Below are 21,288 nucleotides of genomic sequence, written 5' to 3'. Positions count from 1 at the left end.
AATTGAGTACTTTCTGGTGGATATTACTAGAGTTTAGAGATTACTCTGTTTCTATTTGTCTCTTTTCAGTATTGTTGCTTGCCCGTGATTCCTTGCATTACATACCAAGCTGATATGTAGTTATTCAGTCAGCAAGAAGTTTATTTTAAGAACACCTGTAAAAAAGTTTTAATGCACACTGAGAGGACACAAATTCCTCTGTAAATTTCACCACAGGTGGGGTTTTTTTGCATGGAAAAACAAATAGAACTATAGTAATTGTCATTACCACTGCTTGCAGGTACTATTTATATTATTTGTTATGGCCGTGCCAGTAGTCTTTTTACCAAGAATTAGGACTCTGCAGCAGCACATGCCACTCCAGTACTAACAGCTGGCATAATTTCTAATACTGAATTTTTGCAGCAGCATTGTTTTATTGAAATAAAATCTTCAATAGGAAACACCATCTTGGTCATGGCCACTTGTTCATACCCCTTTGCCATAGCTGTGAACTGGATCAGAGAACCCGATCTACTATTATTTAAAAAAAACAACAAACAAACAAAGTTAAGTGCACCCCCATGCCCTCCAAATGTATATGGTAACTGTCCATTTGTGGACATTGGCATAGTCAGCTATTGAAAATACACTATACATTTTAGAAAATCCTTTCTGTTACAAGATCTACTCAAAGCCTTTGCCTTAAAGTGCAATTTGTGGACATTTTAGCATATGGGGAGCTACCATCACATATTCTGTTAAAACCTCTGTGGAATTTCTCAACCTTTTCCTGAACTTAAAACTCACTAAATGCCAGAAGTATATATCCCTGAAAGTACGCAACCTTTTAAGAGACAGTTATCTGATCACAGATTATTTTTTGATAACTTACTCAAGGATTTTAAGATACAGTGATGCAGGCTCCTAAAACACTTCCACGCATTTGAAAAGTTCAGGTATTGCAACCAAAGTTGGTAATCCAAATGAATAAAATTTTAACACCTTCAGATTTCATGGAGGTTCAAAAGCAAAATTTGGACTAATTTTGAAGTCTGAAAAACACATTCCAGTTTTAATATTTTGTTATTAACTCATTTAAGTAACCAGGACAATAACTAGTATTACTTCCTGCAGTGCTAGTATTTGACAAAGATATTCAGACTACCTGTGGTAGTACCATGTTGGGGAAATAATAGGTATAACATGATCAAGCTGTTATAGATTTCCTTATTAATTAATAAATATAATTCATTTTTTCAGCACTGAATAGGTAAGATGCTTAAAAACATTGAATATGTTACATTGCTACTACCGAGGACCTTTATGAACTGCAAGAGCAGAATTTGTAAGATCATGCAGTATGTCATGTTATCACATTACATATTTATATTTCTGCTGTGGCACGATGAAACCCTGCAGTCTGCTGTGTCATCAACACTTTATTAAAACGTCAATGTGAGCCCTATGGCTGTGACAAATATCATATATGCTACAACATTCTGTAGCCCAGTGTTATGTGACAAACACTGCTTATGTATTTGTGCATACAGTCTGTTTCTTGGTTTGAGCCCCAAATTATACTTGTACACAATAACATTGCTTTCTGTGGGGAGCTCCAATTTAGCCAAAACGCATTTAGTTAAGTCACAGTAACATACTGTAGTTTAGATACACATCTGAAAACTGTTTAACACAGTTTTCTCCTCCAAAGGTCAGCATTCATTTAAGATTTTTTTTTTTTTTTTATTCCATAATCCACTTTTTCAGATGGTATCATCTGCTCATTTTCCTCACATTTGGTCTATCTACTTTTCGGAGTGCTGCCAGTGCAAAGGGAATGCTTCTGGGAGACTGCAGCGTACTAGCAAATCCTCAATTACATGCCTAGTCTGCTATTGGTTTCTTTAATACATTAATAAAGCTATAAATTCTGGAAATCTGTAGCGTGGATCTTATCAGTAGCATCTGTTGCTGTATGTGCCCAGATATCATCTGAGCCTGATAAAGTGCAAGTGTATTGCTTTACTGACTAGCTTAAAAATACAGCTTGAGAGTAAGGGCTTTAAATACTCCGATGCAAAAATTATGAGAACAACAACAATGAACTATGAGAATCCTGTGCAGCTATGAAAATTGCAGGCTTGGCCATATGACCCGAGAAGCTCGGGTGCCATTCCCCTTACAAGTGCTGTTTTCAGAATAAAATACTTTACCCACTGCAAGTCAGGGGGCAGAATCTGAGCCTCTCGTTTTTAAAACAGATGACAGCATTCCATGATAGAAGCTTAAATAAACACTTGCTTTTTTTTTTTTTTTAATAGGTTTATTTTGGTTAGTAATTAACATTTGTAGGTAAACCAGTTTGCCTACTTAGTCTTAAGACTGGGGCTTAATTTTTATTGTGAGTGGGTATTGCACATGACAGCATATATTATGGGGCCTCAAAACAAGTGCTACAATTGCATTGTTCATTCTTGATATCAAATTTCCTTGACTTACTGTCTGTTCTGACTACTTGACCTTGGTGGGTTTTGTCTCTTCCTCTCAGTGTTCTCAGGAAGACATTGCAGATAAACTTGGCATGGATATCTCTGCAACAAAAGCAGTGCGCATAGCAAACCCCAAAACTGCAGAATTTCAGGTGAGAGAATTCAGGTCAAATTTTGACAGCAACATTGTCACAGATTCTATATTTAAAGAGGAAAGAAAAGAACCAACAGGAAATAAAATTTATAAACTGTAGAGCTACTTTTCCTGCATTACAGAGGATGTGCATATTTATGTGCTAAACTTGCTAGCAGTCATTTTCTGTTACCCCTTCACTGAGAAATACCTTATTTGGTGTGAAATAGTATTAGCGTTTTGATAAAGTAAAATACCATGCTCTGTATGACAGCATGTGGCAAAATTGAGCTGTCTCATTACAGAAAAATCCCAGATAATTGTTCAACTCCCACATTTAGAAAAGCCATTCAATATAAATGGAACTACTAGACCCGGCAATCTCTAAACTTACTGAGCTCTGGATAGGAAATGTTTTTTTAAAAATTATTAAATTATTAATCATTATTACTTTTCTTTTTTTTTTTTTGTAATTCTATGTTGCTCTAAGTATTTTAATACCCATTTCTAGATCCACAACTGCAATCTGAGTATATCCGTTTCTGTTACTTACGTTCTGCCTGCATCATTGATATCAGGAGCTATCAAGATAATATTCAGATACAATTTAATATTTCCAAAATAGCACTTAGTATTTACCTTTTGCATAAGTGAGATTGAATTTGTGGGAAATTTTTTGCACTTCTTTCTGCATTGTTTGTTTTCCAACCCTGCACTGCAGCTCAAGCATCTGCGAGATGATAACCTATTCTTAACCTCACGTACACGCTCTTTCAGAAAATGCAGTATAAAGAACATGCAGAGAACATACGTTTTCAGGTTTAATAACTCTAAAACAAAGTTGCTCAAACATAAAGAGATCAGTGCACTATTTGCATCTGACTACTTTTAAACTCTTGTTACAAGTGAGCAAAACAAAAAATTAAAAAAAAATCTAACAGCTGTTTTGGAAGGTTTTTCACTTGCAGCAACCATGTTTGTCCTGCAGGTGGCACGTACAACCCTCCTTCCTGGGCTCCTGAAAACTATTGCTGCTAACCGAAAGATGCCCTTGCCTCTGAAACTCTTTGAGATCTCTGACATTGTAGTAAAAGATCCTAATACAGGTAAGAGAACGTTTCTCAAAGTCTTCGATAATGGAAATATATGCTTACATACTAAATGGTAATAGTAAGTAGATCTGTATTTCTTTAAAAATCTGATAACCGTTACAGACTACATTCTGTTTTTTAATTTACATGCAAGAGTTAAGAGGCTAGCATAACATGTTAGATTTTAGCGTGCCTAGAGATACAATTCTCAGAAGTGCAAGTGGGTACCTTGTAAATATTTTTAGGCATCAAAATCTCCATTAAAATCTGTCAAGAATCCTGCAAGACTCTAAGGATAAATAAATGCAAGACAGTTTTGCACCAAAAAAGAACCTGCTCTAAATTGCTGATGTTGATGCACCCATTTTTGCTTACTCTTAATCTAGTGCTTCTTTGCATTCTTATCAGGGCTGTAACTCGTGAGAGAAACTCCCTGCTGGCAATGTTTTCAAGTGGCACAAACCTTGGAAAGTAGCAAATATCGAAGGCACACTGCTATTGCAGTGCTAGAACCTGTTTAAACTGCTGCAGTCTCAAAGACGTGCGGCGCTGTGCCATCTGAAAAGCAGTATGTCCCAAGCCTGTGAAGAGTGGGTTGCACTTGCAGACTCATTCTATTCTGGAGAGCTGTAACTCAGAAGAAAATATTGGGGTCACTGTGTCTCAGCGTGAATCCCTTTTCCATCCTCTTTAAACAGGATCGCTTGTATTCGTTCTCCAAAACTATCTTCTGGAAAACGGACAACCAATATGAAGAATTAGATTTGTAGCACAGATACAGGCGAAAGAATGGAGCAAGTCTGTGTATAAAAATAAATAAAAAGCTCAACAGTATAATATTTCCCCTCTCATCTATAAAAGGGTTTTCCTTATCTTTCCACTTCATCCAACTATGCTAAGAAAGCGTGTCTGCCTTTGAATTGTTCTGTAACCTTAATTGTTTTACGTGAAACAGCCAAAGCAGCCAGTTCACTTTTCAAAAGCTTCAGTGAAACCTTCCCTGCGTGGTGGGGCCTCTTTGCACCGATTTCACTGGACAGGATCAAAATTTCAAATTATCTTTTTTGTCTGGAAAAATGTATCAAAGTAAAACAAACTGTAAGCATGGATTTTCAGAACCTTAACAAACATTTTTCTAAAATTTACTGATTCATTTCTTTTTACTTGGTATATTGGGCAAAAGGAGGGCACAGCTACATCTTGCAGGAGGAAACTTTGTATGCTGAATTACAACTCCAAATGAAGTTTTGCCTCTCAGTGAAAAAGGCTGACATTACTTTAAATTCAGCAGCAGAAATCATTCTGTTTCGTTATCTGGTTTCAGATTTTAGTGGTTGTGTTTAAGGTATCTGGGATCTGCAAAACAAAGATTTATATAAGGCATAAACAAAATGGCAAGTAAATTGCTTTGGTGATGAATTTAATTTGTAGATTACTTTTATTTTTTTTAAGAAAAAAAAGTCTTGCCAAGCAAAATAAGCAGTTCTAGCAAGCCACGTAGACTTTTTTATTAAATACAGGCAGTTTGGTGGTGCAGCTCATTCCTTGTTGGGCATGCAGTTAGCTAGAAAGCAAAAAGACTTGGTACAGATGGCAGAATACATCAGCATTCCTCAGAACCAAGAGGGGGGCTGTTTATCTTAGTCTACGGAGTGCTTTTATTCTGGCTTATAAAATTTGCAAGCTAAATTGTTACTTTTATTTTGTGTGTGTTAACTGTAGCTCGTGAAACCTTTTATTTACGTGGATGGCTGCTTAACGGTTTTATAAAGACTGATTTCGTAGTGTACTGCGTTTTGGTGGGAATCACTGCAACGCATGAAAGATAACGATTTCTGAGGCAGTAGCTTTGTACCCCATGCTCCTGGACAGCCCTCTCATGGGTTGAGCGCTTGCAGGCTACGAACAGTGGCTTTTAATGTTGTGTTTAGAATAGCTATTGTCTTTTTCCCAAATTTACTTCCAAAATTAAACTTGGCTAATAAACAGTTTGAAAGGGGAGGGGAGAAAGAAATAACTAGTAACTCTGCAAACACTGAAAAATGCAGGGTTGTCCTCTCACATATGGAATGAGATTTCCTGCAGAAGGCTTATGTCATCAGACTGACTAATTTAATTTTATTATTTCATGATTTTGGCATGCAGAATTTCCAATTAATAATTTAAAAAGTATGGGTCAAAAGAGTACTGACATTAACTGTATTTGAAATGGCATCTTGTAGTCATTCATGTGTGAATGAACCTAGCTCTTTTAAACGCACTGGTTTTTAATAAAATACCTTCTTACACGGAACTCGTGCTTACCAAGGTGAACTGAACTCATTTCTCTTCAGACATATCTGGCAGAAAGGTTTGACGTACTAAATTAGCAAAACGTGTGCCAGATTTAATATAACTAAATGAAACCAAATCTGAGCAGAAATGTTTCTTCTCAAGGCAGGAGGAAATGCGCTGATTTTGAGTATGTTACACAGTATTTGTGTGGTTAGCTTGTAACACTAGATAACCACTTCTGGTAGGATAGTTACACTAGTTCAGCGTTTAAATCACCACTTTACACCAGCAGTCCTAACAGAGAATAGCCTTTCTCTCCCTTACCGCAACAAAAGAAATGAATCCATTAGAAAATCACCTCTGAGCAGTGATCTTGGGGAATCTGGCAAGCTTATGGTAGCACACATTTAGCACAATTTACATCATTTGCGAGTACAGCCGCTGCCACGCTTTGGAGCATTTTCCAAACTGTCTGGAAGTGTTAGTTATATGCAGAAACTCGTTTGGGATTTTTGTGAGGCTGAGAGACGAGTTTAAATGAGCAGGTGCCCCCTTTCAGATCACCAAGTCATTTTTCTGAAGCATCTCTAATTTGGAAGGGGGCAGTGCACAACACTGCTTTATCTTCCTCTGCACTCTTTTGGCTCACATATTCCTAACCAGCTGCCCATCCTTCGGATTGTTTTTCAACAGCATCCCCAGGAAGTGCTTTGAAGTCTCAGAAATATATATATATATAATTTAGGTTGACATACTTGGCAGGCTCATTTAAAAAATAGAATTGTTTCATGGCATGACACAAGAGATCTCTTAAGTGAGTTATAAAGAACTGAAGCATTTCTAACATCCGCCAGCTTTTGCCTACAGTTCCTAATACTTCCTTTTTTTCTTCCTATCGCCTGTGAATGTGAATGAACTTCTTGTGTTGTAATATAACTCCGTAAAGGACTAAGTTTCATAACACAGCTTTTTGGAATGCTTGAAAAAACATCCTTTCCCTTACCAAGGATTTCTACAGTTGAAAACACGAGGTATAAAAATTGTTGTGTATATTTATTTCTGATGCTTTAGTTAAGAATAATGATCTGAAGACACCGTTGACCTTCTGAATAATAATGAAATTAAAATTCAGATGGTTGTCACAAATTCTGCTAGCATAATGACTCACAGGAAAAAAAAATGAAATAGTTCTGCTGAATGTCTAGCCCCAAAGAATGTGCTGTCTTAGGCAAGGGAAAAACATTTTCTTCTTTTCTGTGGCTCAATACAACGCGAAAATAAATTATTCTCCATTCAGGACTATATTACTGATTGGAATCTTAGTAGAGCTGGGAAACAGAGATAGATAACGATGGCACTGAGCAGCCAGTGTACTCAAACCAGAAATCAGGTGTTGCATTTACTGATGTGTTCTCTGTAGCCTTTACTTTTCTGTGTTGCCATTTCAGCTTGAGTTCGATTCTCCAGTGTTACTTAACACTGCAAATTATTGTAATGACAGGAAAAAGATCCTGAGTGACAAAACGCAGACTTACTGCTGCAGTAAGTTCAGCTTTCAGTGACTGCTGAGAGAACTTGCAGCTGTATTGCCAAGTTGCTGCCTTAGAAGTGTTGAATGACTTCTGGCTCAAAAAGGCTGTGCTTTCAATCCTTGGTGCAGCCTCTTGCTCCTGTATTTTGCAGCCCTTTTTAATCTGTGTGTTTCTGGTCACTTGGTAAATGTTTTCCTGTTTAGTTTTTGACAGACTTTTTTGTTACTAAATGGTTCGTTGGAGCAAATAAACAAGAGGTAAATTTAATTTAAAAAAAAGTCTCTAATTTCTTATGTGGTAGGGATTAACAGTTCAGGGAACTCTCAACAACCGCTAGAGTTTCTGCTTGTATTTCAGCTCACTGTACATCAAGCACAAAGATCAGCTGTGGTGGGTCAGACCAAAGGCTCTTTTAGCCCAATAACCTGTCTGTAACACTAGCTAAAAGTGTGTGTCAGGGGAAAAGCATGAGAGGGGGTAGGCATATGTAGTATTGCCAGAGTGCTCCCCTGTTCTCTGGCCACAAGTAGCTCAGGGACTTCCTGACTCACAACATGGTTCTTGGTCTGCAGTAACAAGTAATAGGCTTATCTTCTATGAACTTCCTCTGCCTCCTCAGAGCCATGTAAACTTCCAGCATCCACAAAAATCCCATGGGGAAAAAGTTTCACTATTTAACTCTATGCTGCCTGAAGAACCCATTCCTTTTCTTGTTCTGATCTTGGCTCCTGTTGAGTTTGATGTGCCTCATTTCTTGTATTGAATGCAGCAGCAGACAACTGATGCCTGTAGAGGAGAACCGTCTGAGGTGCTCGGTTCTGACACTTATATCCAGAACTACCTGGAAATACAATTCAGACCGTAGGTGCAGCTGTAACTCCCATGAAGTCACTAACCATACAGGGATCTTTAACTGCACTCTTTCTATGAGCAGTACGCAGTGCAGTGCCTTTTTTTCTAGGAACACTAAGTCCAGCTGAGATGTTTCATGACCAGACCTGCTCCCTGTGAACACAGGTTGACTGTGTAAAGAATGTAATTCACCCTGGCATGTATCAGAGTCCAGATGCCTTTCTTTTGGGTAATTTTTGGAAAGAAATATGAAAACCCAACACATGCAACTATGCCACATGGTGCTGCCCTACATTAACTTGCAGACCAGACAGACTTGCTCTTTTTACTCATTCATTCCTTCACTGCTGAAGAAGTTCTTACTCCCTCTTTCCCCTCAGTATTTGTAGATCAGAAGGATTTTTTTAAGGGAATGCAACTGCTGTCAGTAAATACATTTCCTCCCTAAATCTAATCACCATTAAGTGGAAGAGAAAGATGAGAATGTCCGTCTAGACATGAGCAACTAGAAGACTACAAAAGCCAGAGGACTCTCTAGAAAGGGATGAAATAGATGCATGAAAATCTGTCTATAACTTGTTGTGCTATATGCCAATATTACGAAGCAGTGCAGCACAGAAGATCAGCTGATGACTCGCGGTCCATGCTATATGTCCTTTTGACTAGCTTTAGTCTGATTGTGTGTGCTGAATGCCCTGGAGTGGTTGAAGCTATTTAGGTGCCCTTCTGGAACACTCGTCCTACTGAGTTGCAACTGAAAGGAGTCTGGTTTATATGCCACAGGGTTGCTTTACAGCGTGAACAGAAGCACCTTAAGTGGGGATGATCAGGAGATCTCCTTCAGAAGTACAGGTCTGGCCCAGACTGAAATGCAATGTATATACTTAAGATGCTTTCAAAGTATCTGAAAGTCCAGAAAGAGAGGACAACCACATTAAGAGTTCTTCCCTGGTTTCAGCAAACTTTGCCCTTGCATACGCCAACCTTGCTGAACACACGCTTGCACTTTAACCTTGAGAAGGTAAAGACCTGAAGGCAATAAACAGGTTCACTACATTAATCAGTGTTTTGAATTTCACTGCTACTAATTGGCCAGTTGGCACAACAGACTTGTTACTCTGTTCCTAGATGGTTCCTCTCAAAAAGTGAAAACAGTGAAACCCACAGTGAGTAAAGCTGTGAAGTAGGCCACAGGATTCCTACAGAGAGTATATTGCAATGGTGTAGCCTAAATGTACAAGTGTAACAATATACTACTACATACTAAGTTTGAAAGTTTAAAAAAAAAAAAGTATTTTGATGAAATCAATAATGTAAGAAAACTTAGAGCAGGGAGGAGGCAGAGTTTTGACTTAAGGAACTGTCCTAAGTGGGGGACACTCATGTCAGTCTTGAGTTAGTGAAGTGTAGCACATTTTTCATAGGCACTTGGTTTCAGGGATGTCCAAGATGACAATGAAAAGCATCAGTTGCTATTTAGAAGCCTGTGTGAATTTAGATCTTTTCATAAATCACCATGCTAACATTATTACTCGTTTCAAGTTGTGGGCTAGTTGTTTTGTACTGGTAGTTATTGTGCAGCTGAGTTATATAAATATCTAGTTTTTCCACCAGCATCACAAGTTTCCTGATGCTTACCGAGTATTTGCATTTTGGATAGTCTGCTTTTAATTTCTTTAACACTTAACTTGGTACCTGTCACTGTGTGGAAGATACTTGTATTTAAGAATCCAGTTTTCTGCCCAAGGCATTGGATACTTTAAATCTTTCTTTAGAGGGGAGTCCAGTGCGTTAAAGAAATCCCATTATTTCCTCAGATTATACAACAGCTGTGTCAGAGAAGCCATTTTACATACTCATTTCTCCTTTCAGCCACAGGTACCTCACAGTTGCATCAGTTTTCTTCTGATAGAAAGACAACGTTGAAAGTGTGATAAAGTTTCCCAGATAACACAATTTTTTCCTTCTTCTTTAGATGTAGGTGCAAGAAACTACAGGCATTTCTGTGCAGTTTATTACAACAAGAGCCCTGGGTTTGAGATTATCCACGGTTTGCTGGACAGGGTCATGCAGCTTCTTGAAGTACCACCAAGTGAAGAGAATGGCTACACAATCAAGGCAACTGAAGGTAAGGAAGACAGAGCTGCAATGCACAGCAGAAGTTGTTCTGGAGCTTAGATGTTCCCCTACCATCTGAGGTGAATTTTTGGTTGTTCTCAGCAGTAGGCATAAAGAATTAATATTATTCTATATGCTATCATACTGCAGTATAAGTGAAAAGGCATTAACTGCATTTACTGATTGTAAAATGGGACTGCTGTCTTTCTGTGAGCTATTCCGAGTAGTTTTATATAAATTGCAAGTTGACAGCCTTTTAAGGAGACTTATAGTAAAGCGTATGCCATGAGCTTCATGGACTGTTTATAACGAATTAATCTGCTGGTTGCCAGGGTAGGTTGAAATTCACTGAAATGAATAATATGCCAGATAGCCAAAGAGAATACAGTGGTTAACAGTGCCTGGAAAAGTCAACTCCTTACACCTGATCTTTTAGTTTATAGCTTTATCTATAGTTTTATTCGTAAGTACCTTTTACTTATATATTCATATGAAGATATATGCCTTATATATCTCTTATTCAAAGACCTGCTGTCTTTGAGACTGAACCTGCTGCTTAGACAAGCAGTTGTATAACAGCACTCTTCCTTCTCCATACAGGCTGAGTTGCACATGAATTAAAAATAACATCCTTAAGTGCAAAATCTCCTCTGTGTATATGCATATGCACGTAAGAGAGAAAGCAAGCAGGTTGACCCCATTACTTCATTGAGAGCGTGTAGGTTGATGCAGGACGGGAAGCATCAGCAACTAATCTGTTCTGCTACCTAAAATAATAGCGTAGTAAACACAGTATAGAAAAGCAAGACTGCGGGGATAGCAGCTATGATTCTACATATACATCATGCATTGGTGCTCAGAGATATGAGACACTGACTCAGCTTGAAAAAGTGCCTCCATTCTGCACATACTGGAACAAGCAGCACTGACAGTGTGTCCCTGACAGCCTGACCGAGCTTGCCTATTCATAGAACTTTAATGAAAAACTGTTAGATGTCTCCCTGTTTTGCAATGTACTGCCAAGACACCAAACACTTCAACTAAGTGGCCTCCTAATGCTTCAGTGCACATTTCTGTCATATTGATGTTTTTTTCCCCTCCTGTTTTTTGACAAAGTAGTATTTTGCTCAGTATTATTTAGTCAGACTTTAAAAGGGTTTATTAGAATATTGTTAATAGGATTCCCAGGTTGACCAGAAGAATGTTTAAACAATTGTACTTCTAGTTCTAATTCTACCAAGCACAGAACAGGTGATAGCAAAGCTTCTGATTTGGAAGGGGAGGTTAGAAGAGCCTGGAGGAGCTAGGTACTCAGCTGTCACTGAAGTCAAACTGAACCATTAGATTCCTTTCCAAAACTCTTCTGTAGCTTGTTTTTGAATAGACGTATCAAGAGTTTGCTTTAGTACTGAAAATATTTGCAAGTGTTTTCTATCCTGTACTGTAGCATTTCAATGATGTATGGCTGGCTCCAAGAAAGTGGAAAAGAGATCTCAAAAAATAATCCTAACGCAGTGAAGAAGTTATTTCTAGATACTAGTGCTGCTTAGTATTCCTGGTACCGAGGGATTTGTAATGCCCATTCAAAATCCTTGCATTCCCATGACATTATTCCACAACGCATTTAGTGTAAAGGATGGATTATGCCTTGTCATAGCAATATATTACAAGCAGTTTGTGGCTTTCGGCTATGGACACGCACACAAAAAAAAGCCTACTACTTTCTGTTTCACCAGCATTTCAGAAGCTCTCCCGGGATGGCATGGAGATTCCTTGCAGTTCTGACATTGGAATTTAACCTTGGTAACAATGCAGATGGCAGATACTCTAGTGCCATAGCGAATGCAGTGTCACTGCACCAACTTACTTAAAAGACCTTGACTGCAGAGATTGTTGGAAGTCAAAGTAGTTTGGGGGATTTTGTTTGGTTTTTTTGTTGTTTTGTGTTTTTTAAACTTGCTTCGCCAACTGTCAGTTAGGCACGTGTGAGAGAGAAAAATGTCAGCAGATGACAGAGTAAGGTCAATTGCTGAGTGAGAGAGAGATATCCCGTAACATCGTAAGAGACTGCAGCATACCAGAATAATTCAGAGGAACAGTGCAAGTTACTTCAGAAGTTTTAAATCACGACATTACACATGGCATGGATTTTTAGATGCATCTGTATGGAGCACTTTTTTTTTTTTATTGCCTGTGCAAAATTAAAATTTATACAGTGAGAAATGGGTTTATCCTATGACTCTGATTTAGAAAGATCCCAGATACTTTTTCCGTATGTGATCTCCAGCAAAAATTCAGACTAGTAAGCAACACAGTGTAAAGGGTCTGGTCCGGGTTTTTTTGTTCCTTGTGTAACTGATTAAAATAGTTCCAGTGATTGTTGGAAAACAATGCAGGGGGTAAAAGTGTTGTTTTAAATAAGCAACAAAGAAAAGAGAGAGATGTATTGGGCACATAATTGTCTCTTTCCCAAATTCACTTCAGAAAATGAAATGCCTGTACTATAGTCCTGTTTGGTCCATATGTGCAAATCATGGTTATTTAAGCTCCTTCTGTTCTACCAACACCTAAGTGCCCTGTGATTTGACCTTAAGGTCAGAGCCTTTTTGCCTTTATAGCAACACCTGTGAAAAAAGTACAGATGCTGGCAAATATGGGTGAAATTGTGATGTTCCCCTGGCCTTTGCACTACGCTTTGGTGTAACCTGAGCTAGGTAATAAATGGAGAAGAGCTGCTTAGAGCAGCCTTAAGGAAGAGAGGGGTTTGAGTGACTGAATTCAAGGATTTCAACATATATTTGGCACTCAGTGCTTTTCATTTTCTAAAGTTACTAATGGAACCATTTTTTTTTATTATTATTACCACTAAATATACTAAATTATAAAGTTTGAAAGACAGAACTCTGAAATGCTACCCATTGTTCTAAAATATACAGAATGGACTTTTTGATATATTAGTGAATCCTACAATTAGTGTCCTAGAAAAGCATTTTAGGTGGGTTTTTTTCCTCTTTGTTTTATAGCATAGGCATCCATAATCAAACATAGCTTGAAAAGAGTACAATTATTGCATCAATCCTCAAATTTGTATGTGCTCCATAATAAAAGATTTTGCATAAAAACCCTTGAAATTTTAGCCAGTTCTGTACCATTAATAAAATACAAAGATCAGTATGGATGTGTATGATTAGGAGGTAAACAAAATAAAAATGAAACTTTTTAAAAGAATAAATTATGGGTAGAAAGAGCCCACAAATTTTGTCATATATTGTCAGGTAATTTAATACAATTATTTATTTTTTTAGTTCACTTTCACTGGTTTCAGTTCCCTTGAATTCAAAGCCGCAGGCATTCTGATAATTATATCCAAAGGCATTCTTAATTTCAAGTTTTAATCTCTGCAGGAATGGGTATGTCTTCTGCACCACTTTGGTCATCTTGTGACCATCCGAGATGACTATTTTCTTCCAGAACTCAGGACCACGATCACAGGAGGTGATGTTAATTATGGGATTTGGGTCCATAGTAAAGTCTTACTTAGGTTAAAAAGAATAGAACAGGCTTAGTAAATACTGATTCTGTATCGTGGTCTTCAAAGGAGTGGTGTGAAGTATAAGGTATAATTATCTTCACTCACATTATAACATTTAGAATGACTGTCCATGTTTTAGGAAAGAAACCCTATTTTTGCAGTACCTCTGAGAGCCTCTGTGCTTTGCAAATGGAAGTTAATTGGGCACAGCCTGTTTGAAAGGGAAAATAATTTTCATATTTTATGAGAATGAAGCAATTTGACAGGTTCACAGAAAGTGAATGGTAAATCTGTGCATCGATACTGCTTCGCGGTCTGCCCTGCTGCCTTCTGTGACAAAAGTGATATTTGATGAAATAGCATTCATTCATGTGAAAACAAACAATCCCCCAATAGTGTGAGCTTGTGAAATGAGCTACTTTTTTGTAGGTTACTGAGTCTTGTGAATTTCAGTTAACTCTTGGAGATTTTTTTCCCTTTTTTTTTTTTTTTTTTTTTTTTTTTTTTAAAGCAAGTGTTAGTGCCATTCATTCTTTTAGGGTAATCAACAGCTTAGTAAAGCTGGGAAGTCTTCCCATTTATGTTCAGTATAAACATGTACTTAATAAGCGCATACTAAGTCTTGCTTCCTTCAGTAATTGACAGTTGTCTTTCAAAAGAAAAAAAAGAAACTGCACTCCCTTCTTTTACTGCCCTTATTTAATTAAATGAAAGGTGTGGTAAAGTGTAGAAAATTTTAATTCCACAGTAAATCATAGCGATAGCTTCTCATTTAGCAAGGTTTAGCTGTGAAATTAGAGGTGTAATAGTTATCTCCATAACTAAGAACATCAATAAACATTTGCTTTTATAATAATAATTATAAAACAAACCACAGTCTAAGTCTTCTTTTAAAGTTAACCTCAATTCACAAGACAAGAGGAGGGAAGTCTGGGACTAATTCCGAGTCACGCGTATAGACCTGAACCCCAGCCCTATCTCTGCTGATCAGGTTAGATGGAGAGACTCCAGTATACACGGATATTTAGTACCTGTGTTGAAGTTGGCATTATTAATACCTGTTTTATTTTAAGGAACTGTAACTTGATTGCTCTTGATGGCAATCCTAGCCTTTCAGTTGCCTGTCTTGGCAGCCATTGCCTTGTTCATGGATGTCAATAATTGTCTATTTACTCGTAGATAACTAAAGGATGTATGCCAATTTTACTATGAAGCCTCCCAATATCATTTGTGACATACTAGAAGACAACAGTCAATTCTTTATCCATTTAATTGGCAAAAATAGATACTTTATAGGTGCTATTGTGTCCTTGTAATTTTATTTATCTACCAAATGTGTCATTTGAAAGACTATAATCAGATTTGACAACATCCATTTTCAATAAAAACATATCAGCTGGTAATTGACTGTATTCAAGTCCTCCAAACTTCACATTTGCCAATTCCCAAATAACTTTTTCTGTCACCCAGGATCACTCTAGATCATCCACCTTGGAACACCGACACCACAGTAACATTTTTCTAGTACTACAGAATTCCCAGTATTGCTACTACAGGGTAACAGCAGCAGGCAGCGTATTTGCTTTGAGAATTGCACCGTAGTTCTGGTGCCTAGGACTCCAAACATCTCAGAAACATCCTAGTCCTGGTAGACATAACCAAACATATCCTTCATTTTTTCAGTGGACTGGAAGACACCTTATTATATTCAGGAATATTCTTTCCCCCCTTCACCCCCCCGCCCCCTGATGAAAAGAAATATTTATTAAAAACATACACATTTCTGTCTCACATAAGAAGTTCAGCCAGACTTTTTAGCAGATTAAAGTATCTCTCCCTACAATTAGTTTCCACTATTCTTAAAAATCTTTCTAATACTGTCTTTATTGCCGCCAGACATTAATCATTCCTACTTTATTCATTTTCCTTGATGAATTTTCAGCCACTGTTATAAATCATATTTTATGATTTGCGATTTTATTTCTCTTATTTTTGTCTGCAAGTGACTTTTCTGATTTTGGGCCACTTTCACTCCAGCACTAAATACAGATAGGGTTTTAGCCAAAAATCTTCCCAGTTTTTGTTGTGAAACTAGTACTACCCGTTTATCAAATAAATTGTTCTTGGAGATACTCCTATTTTTCTAGTTAGTTCCGCCCACCCCCACCATAGTCACCTTCATGAATTAACAACACTAAGAGGTAAGGACAGGGTGGTGTTTTGTTTTGTGTTTTTTTCAAATCTGACTGATTTTAGTACTTTTAAACGTATTACCCTAATTCTGCCAGTGGTTTCAGGAGTTCCAGCACCAATCATTACAACGGCTTAATTAAAAGTCATTTTGCAAAATTACGTGTTTGTCACTAGTTCTTGTGGCTTTCCCAGTATTGGCCACTACTCTGAGATCTAATTAATTTCTCATTCTTTTCTCTTGAGCAATTTTTCCCTACGGCATCAAGGGAGCTTAGTTAGGTGAAGAACTACAGTTCTAACACCTCAAAATTAAATTATCTCATAAAATGGGTGCAGCTGATCACTTCATGTCCCTTTAATCCTCTTTTATCTCCGATCTTTATTTCCTTCCTGTAAATACAGGACTTTGGATTTATAGGAACTAAATCCTTACAAATTTAGGCCATGTTTATTTCTGTCTTACCAAGTATCTTTCCACACCAGTGTTGATGCCTCAAATTTGGTTGTAACTGTTTTAACACCCAAGAAACACCTGGCAAAGACATGAACCAGACGAGCTGCTTATATTTTTTAATTAGCCAAAGTGGGAGTCTTACAGTATCTGGAGTTTCTCCAGACAAACCTGATTTATCAAAATTTGACAGCCCGCTGTACCATCGGACATCTCAGAGATGTTGTGCTGTTGCAAGTTGCTGCAGTTACGGAAAGAAACACTGAAAGTTTGTGGCAAACCCCATTGTTTCTAGAAATAAGTCTCATTTCATTATCTTTGTGTCATACAATTGATCTTGATTATGAAAAGAGGCTATCAGAACGGAGACCGAGGAGGGCTTTTTCCATTCCTATCGTCATTTCAGCTCCTGATCTGGAGGTTTTTGAATGTTCCTTCCCAATATCCTTCAAATATAATCTGTTTGCACAAACCTTAACTCTCACCCACACACACAAAAAAAAAGATGTATCAGGTTGAGGAAAAGTACGTTATTTTAGCACTGCACAGGATAATACAAGACTTGACAGGCTTAGACTTCTGTCTTTCAAACTTTCATCATCAAATTATGTTTGACACGCTTTTTCCCCCCACATAAAAAATTAAAAAGTTCAGGAAGAGAACAAAGAAAATATTCGTTTCTCAAATTTGGAATATTACTTCAGAAGAGAAACTCCTTTGAATTGACTCATTTGGAAGTAAGTTTCCTATAGTATAACAGTGGGAGGAAAAAAATGGTAACTACAGAAATATTCTGGGGAGGGGCGTCAAGTCAACTTGTGAAGAGACACAAGCTAACTTCTCTTCCTCTTTTTGTGAGTACTAACTAATAAAAATTACAATATTTTTCCTCCCATCCCTTTTTATTCTGACAGATTAGGGATGCTCCAAGAAGTAGTAGCATTTCTCCTGACAAACTTTTCATTTTCTACCGGTTTTTGTCAACTCCCAGAACCACTTAAAACATTGGCATTTGTCTTCCTGAGCTCAAGCTTTTAATTTCTTCTCCCTGACATTAAGTTCCTTTACTAAGAAGGCCTCTTCAGAGTTTAATTCTTTTTGCCTCCCCAAAGGCAACTTATCTTTTTTAATCATACATCATGACAAGTCTAGCATAAAAATCTTCCTTGCATCGAGAGTTTTAACTGTCAGGCACAGCTTACGTTGTATAATAGAGAATTCGGGCGCTTCCATTTTTTCCTGTCTCCTTACATTAAGAAATAACTTTCTATTTCAAAATGATAAAATGTATTTTCAATGTTGCAAAGTCTTCTCTAGAGAAGAGACGATTCGTAGAGGCCAGCAGCAGAAATAGCAGCACATCTCCTGCCTGAGCGAAGGAGGGAAGAGATCTAAGGGGCCAGGGTCAGGGCGCGCGTCTGGTTGCACCAGCTCCTGGGGTGAAGTGCCACAACTTCATCCTTGGGCTCTGCTTTCACCTCCTGCACAGCTTGCTGCGGCTAGAGGCCAACTAAGTGTCTGTATGCTTTCATTTTCACTACAATATTAATGTTAACGCTAGCAATGGTGATCACGTTGAGTTTATAGCTCATAGTTAAGCGGTTCTCTCATCTGTTTTGATTTTTGAACTGTGATAGGGAGGCAGAGGGGCAGTACTTCAAATTTAACCTTGCATACGTTTTCTAACATTTACCTATGCAATAAAGTTTTAAATAGGGATTTGCAAGATTTCAGCTCAAACTTTTGGATCAATGTGAACGCAGGATCTTAAGATCAGTGTTTCTGTTGCCCATGGAGGAGGAATTGACTTTACCTTTTACCTTTGCTTGTGGTGTATGTGTTAGAAAATAGTAGATAGCAAAGAAATGCTGAGCTAGTGCCAACTCAACCCGGTACGCGTGCTGGGCACAGACCCTCCTCCTCTGGGTGCAGAAGCCATGTTTATTGCAGACCCAGGATTATTTCTGGTCCTGGGCTAGCTCGCGTTTGGACAGTTCAAGCACTTCTGTCCCTAGTGGTGCAACCTCCTGCTTCAGCCACAAGGCATTGGTTTGCAACAGGAATCTTCTTAGTTGCTAAAACTAAGTGATTAACAGTTCCAGTGACTGCCGAGATTCATCATTTAATTATGTGTTATTCCATGCTAGTTTGTTGAGTGATTTTCTAAAAGGCATGAAATGTGGTGGCTGTGAAAGCGTAACATCAGGTGGCTGTTATTTATCTCAGCCAGGAATGTCAAGTCATCGGGAGGGGAGGACGGCGTGGTCTAGGACATGAAGTGAATAAACAACATGCAAACTAAATATGACATACTGCAGTAGACTTGCAGAATTACTCAGTGCTGGTTCTTGTTATTCTCTAACACTTGTATGAAAGCAGAGCCTAAAAGCTAAAATCTGCTGCCTTACTGTGCATACATAGTTATACCCCCTATCATAAAGAATATAGTTTATTGTTTCCTAGTTTCTGATGTTTGCAAGGATGAATTTTTCCTTTAAATATCTAAAGGGGGATAAAACTAGTCATGGAACAGAAAGAAATTAAGTTTTTTAACATTCAAAGCTTTGAGTTCTCTAAAGCAAAATAGCAAGACATCTCAAAAAAAAAAAAACAACTTTATTTGGGATTAGGAATTCTCTAGTTTTCTAAATAGCTGTGACACAGGATCACCTTAGGTTTGTGACTTTTAGATGGGACGAAGTATAACATTTCAGATAAATCAGATAAAACTGGCCTAAAAGCAAAGATAGCTGTGTAATGGTAACTGCAGTGCAGCTAAACTCCAGTGTAGAATTGCTGTTTCTCACAACTGCCACACATATACAAATTTATTGAGCTTTATATGCAAATACTGATTTCTAGAACAATACACGGAATTTGATAGATTTCTTTCTAGGTTTCCTACGTAAGTTTTTCTGTATGTGTTATTTAAGCGACCACCCTGGTACTCCAGCAGCGAATATGTGAAATCCTGTTACCTGGATCAGTGACCCAAAACGTCTGCTTTCCTTAGCCTCAGCATCCATCCAAGTATTACGTTCCATTAGGAAAGGCAGGAACACAGTGATTTTACCCAAGTAATCTGAAGTGTCTGACACTGCTGTAATCATGAGAATAAGAGGTGAATAAAAAGGAGCTCCAAACCTATTACATTCTTGAACCACTTCCTGACATCCAGCAACACCAGACATTGTCTGTTAAAGTTCCTGGGGCTCTCTATGGCAAGAATGAAAAATAAATCTAGCCTAAAAGCCTGTGTTGGTTTCTGTTCTCAAGGCAAGTGAAGGAAAGAGGTTGCCAACTACACCAGTCCCCAGTTCATCACTGCAACGCGCTTCAACATGACTAACAACGGTTGACTCTGCACCCAGGCAGTATTATGATTATTTCCGCGCTGCTTACTTAAGTTTGTGTTTGTAAAACAGTATCATTAATCCCTAAATAGTCTTAAATATAGTCAAATACAGAATAGAATATATCTAGTTGTAGAGCTGTATATGAGGGTTCTTAGGAGATAGAGGAGTCAGTTTTCCCTCACATCCTCCCCGAGATACACATTAATAAAAATGCAGCTGTTGAGTTAGTTGTAACACGAGAAGATTAAATGACTGACCTCTGCAAATTTGTGGATGACTCTCCATATTCCCTAGCCTCATTGTCTGCACAAGGACTCTAATACTCAAGTCTATTTTTGGATATCCAGTGTACCAGTCCAGGTACATAACTGATTGTCCCTTTACCCTCTTCTGCTACGCCCTGGAATTTGAAGAGACATAGGAAGAAATCAGAATGAAAGATGTTCTTTAGTCAAGGTTGTTCTGGCATGGCTTTAGTCAGGAGTTAAAACTCAGGAAACTAAAGTTAATAAATATCCCACTGATCCCAAAGTATGGTTTTTCTGGACATAAGAGTATATGGGGGAAGAACTGACGATGCCATGCAACTTAAAAGAGCAATTTGTCTCTTAGTATGTTCCAGAACTCATGCAAGACTTGAGATGTGCATGATTTTGAAAACTGGCTGAAGGTATATCACCTCATGACAAAGTAGGATTTTGAGGATGCCATTGCGTCGCATCAGGTGCTGGGAGCCTGACTGCACTGTGCACACGGGCAAGAAAAGGGAGCCGCCTTTTAAAATACTGACTGGTCTGATACCGGCCTGGAACTTTGCATTTGAGCGTATCTGACCAAAGAAGGAATTAATCAAAAACGTGAAGAACCTGATCCTAACGAGAAAAACAACCGCTAGCCTCACAAAACTAAATGCCATCCAATGTAGCACAGGTGAGTGAGGATGAGGTAGTGAAAGGGCAGCTGGAATGACCAAGGGGCTGGAGAATGAAGATGAAAGACTCTCCAGGCCAGATGAGCTCTGCTCTATTACCTTCTTAAGCTTCAGCTTCCGATGTGCCTTCAAATTATGGGAACAAATGAGTGGGTTTGAAGGCTTAATGCAACTGTAGGCCTGTAATACTACTTTAATCTATTTCTTTTTGAAAAGGAGGGAGAGTAAGGCAGAGAAAAGAAACTGTGCAAGGTGTTTGACAACAAAGAGTGCAGGGGACTCTGAGCTCTTTGAGGGTCAATTAGCCAGAAAACGTGCTAAAGACTACATGCTCTATTGGATTATCGGGCAAAG

The 21,288-nt window shown here is 38.1% G+C and overlaps 1 protein-coding gene across 3 annotated transcripts in view; it reads left to right on the top strand.

Moving 5' to 3' along the window:
• Positions 1 to 21,288, top strand: part of FARSB (phenylalanyl-tRNA synthetase subunit beta) — a 39,142-nt gene that overhangs the window by 12,223 nt on the left and 5,631 nt on the right. Inside the window, exons 14-17 of one of the 3 annotated variants that reach the window (XR_008467241.1) lie at positions 2,531 to 2,623; positions 3,593 to 3,710; positions 10,329 to 10,481; positions 20,616 to 20,933. Coding sequence is in view for 2 of the 3 variants with exons in the window: in XM_054207577.1 (XP_054063552.1) it covers positions 2,531 to 2,623; positions 3,593 to 3,710; positions 10,329 to 10,481; positions 12,208 to 12,269 (426 nt within the window). In the remaining variant the exon portion in view is untranslated. Of the gene's footprint in view, positions 1 to 2,530; positions 2,624 to 3,592; positions 3,711 to 10,328; positions 10,482 to 12,207; positions 14,470 to 20,615; positions 20,934 to 21,288 lie in introns of those variants that run through there. The other 2 variants (XM_054207577.1, XM_054207576.1) reach the window with 2 other exon arrangements.

Source organism: Rissa tridactyla, chromosome 6 (genome assembly GCF_028500815.1).
Source record: "Rissa tridactyla isolate bRisTri1 chromosome 6, bRisTri1.patW.cur.20221130, whole genome shotgun sequence".
NCBI classification, from domain to species: Eukaryota; Metazoa; Chordata; class Aves; order Charadriiformes; family Laridae; genus Rissa; species Rissa tridactyla.
This window is presented reverse-complemented; position numbering and strand designations above follow the sequence as displayed.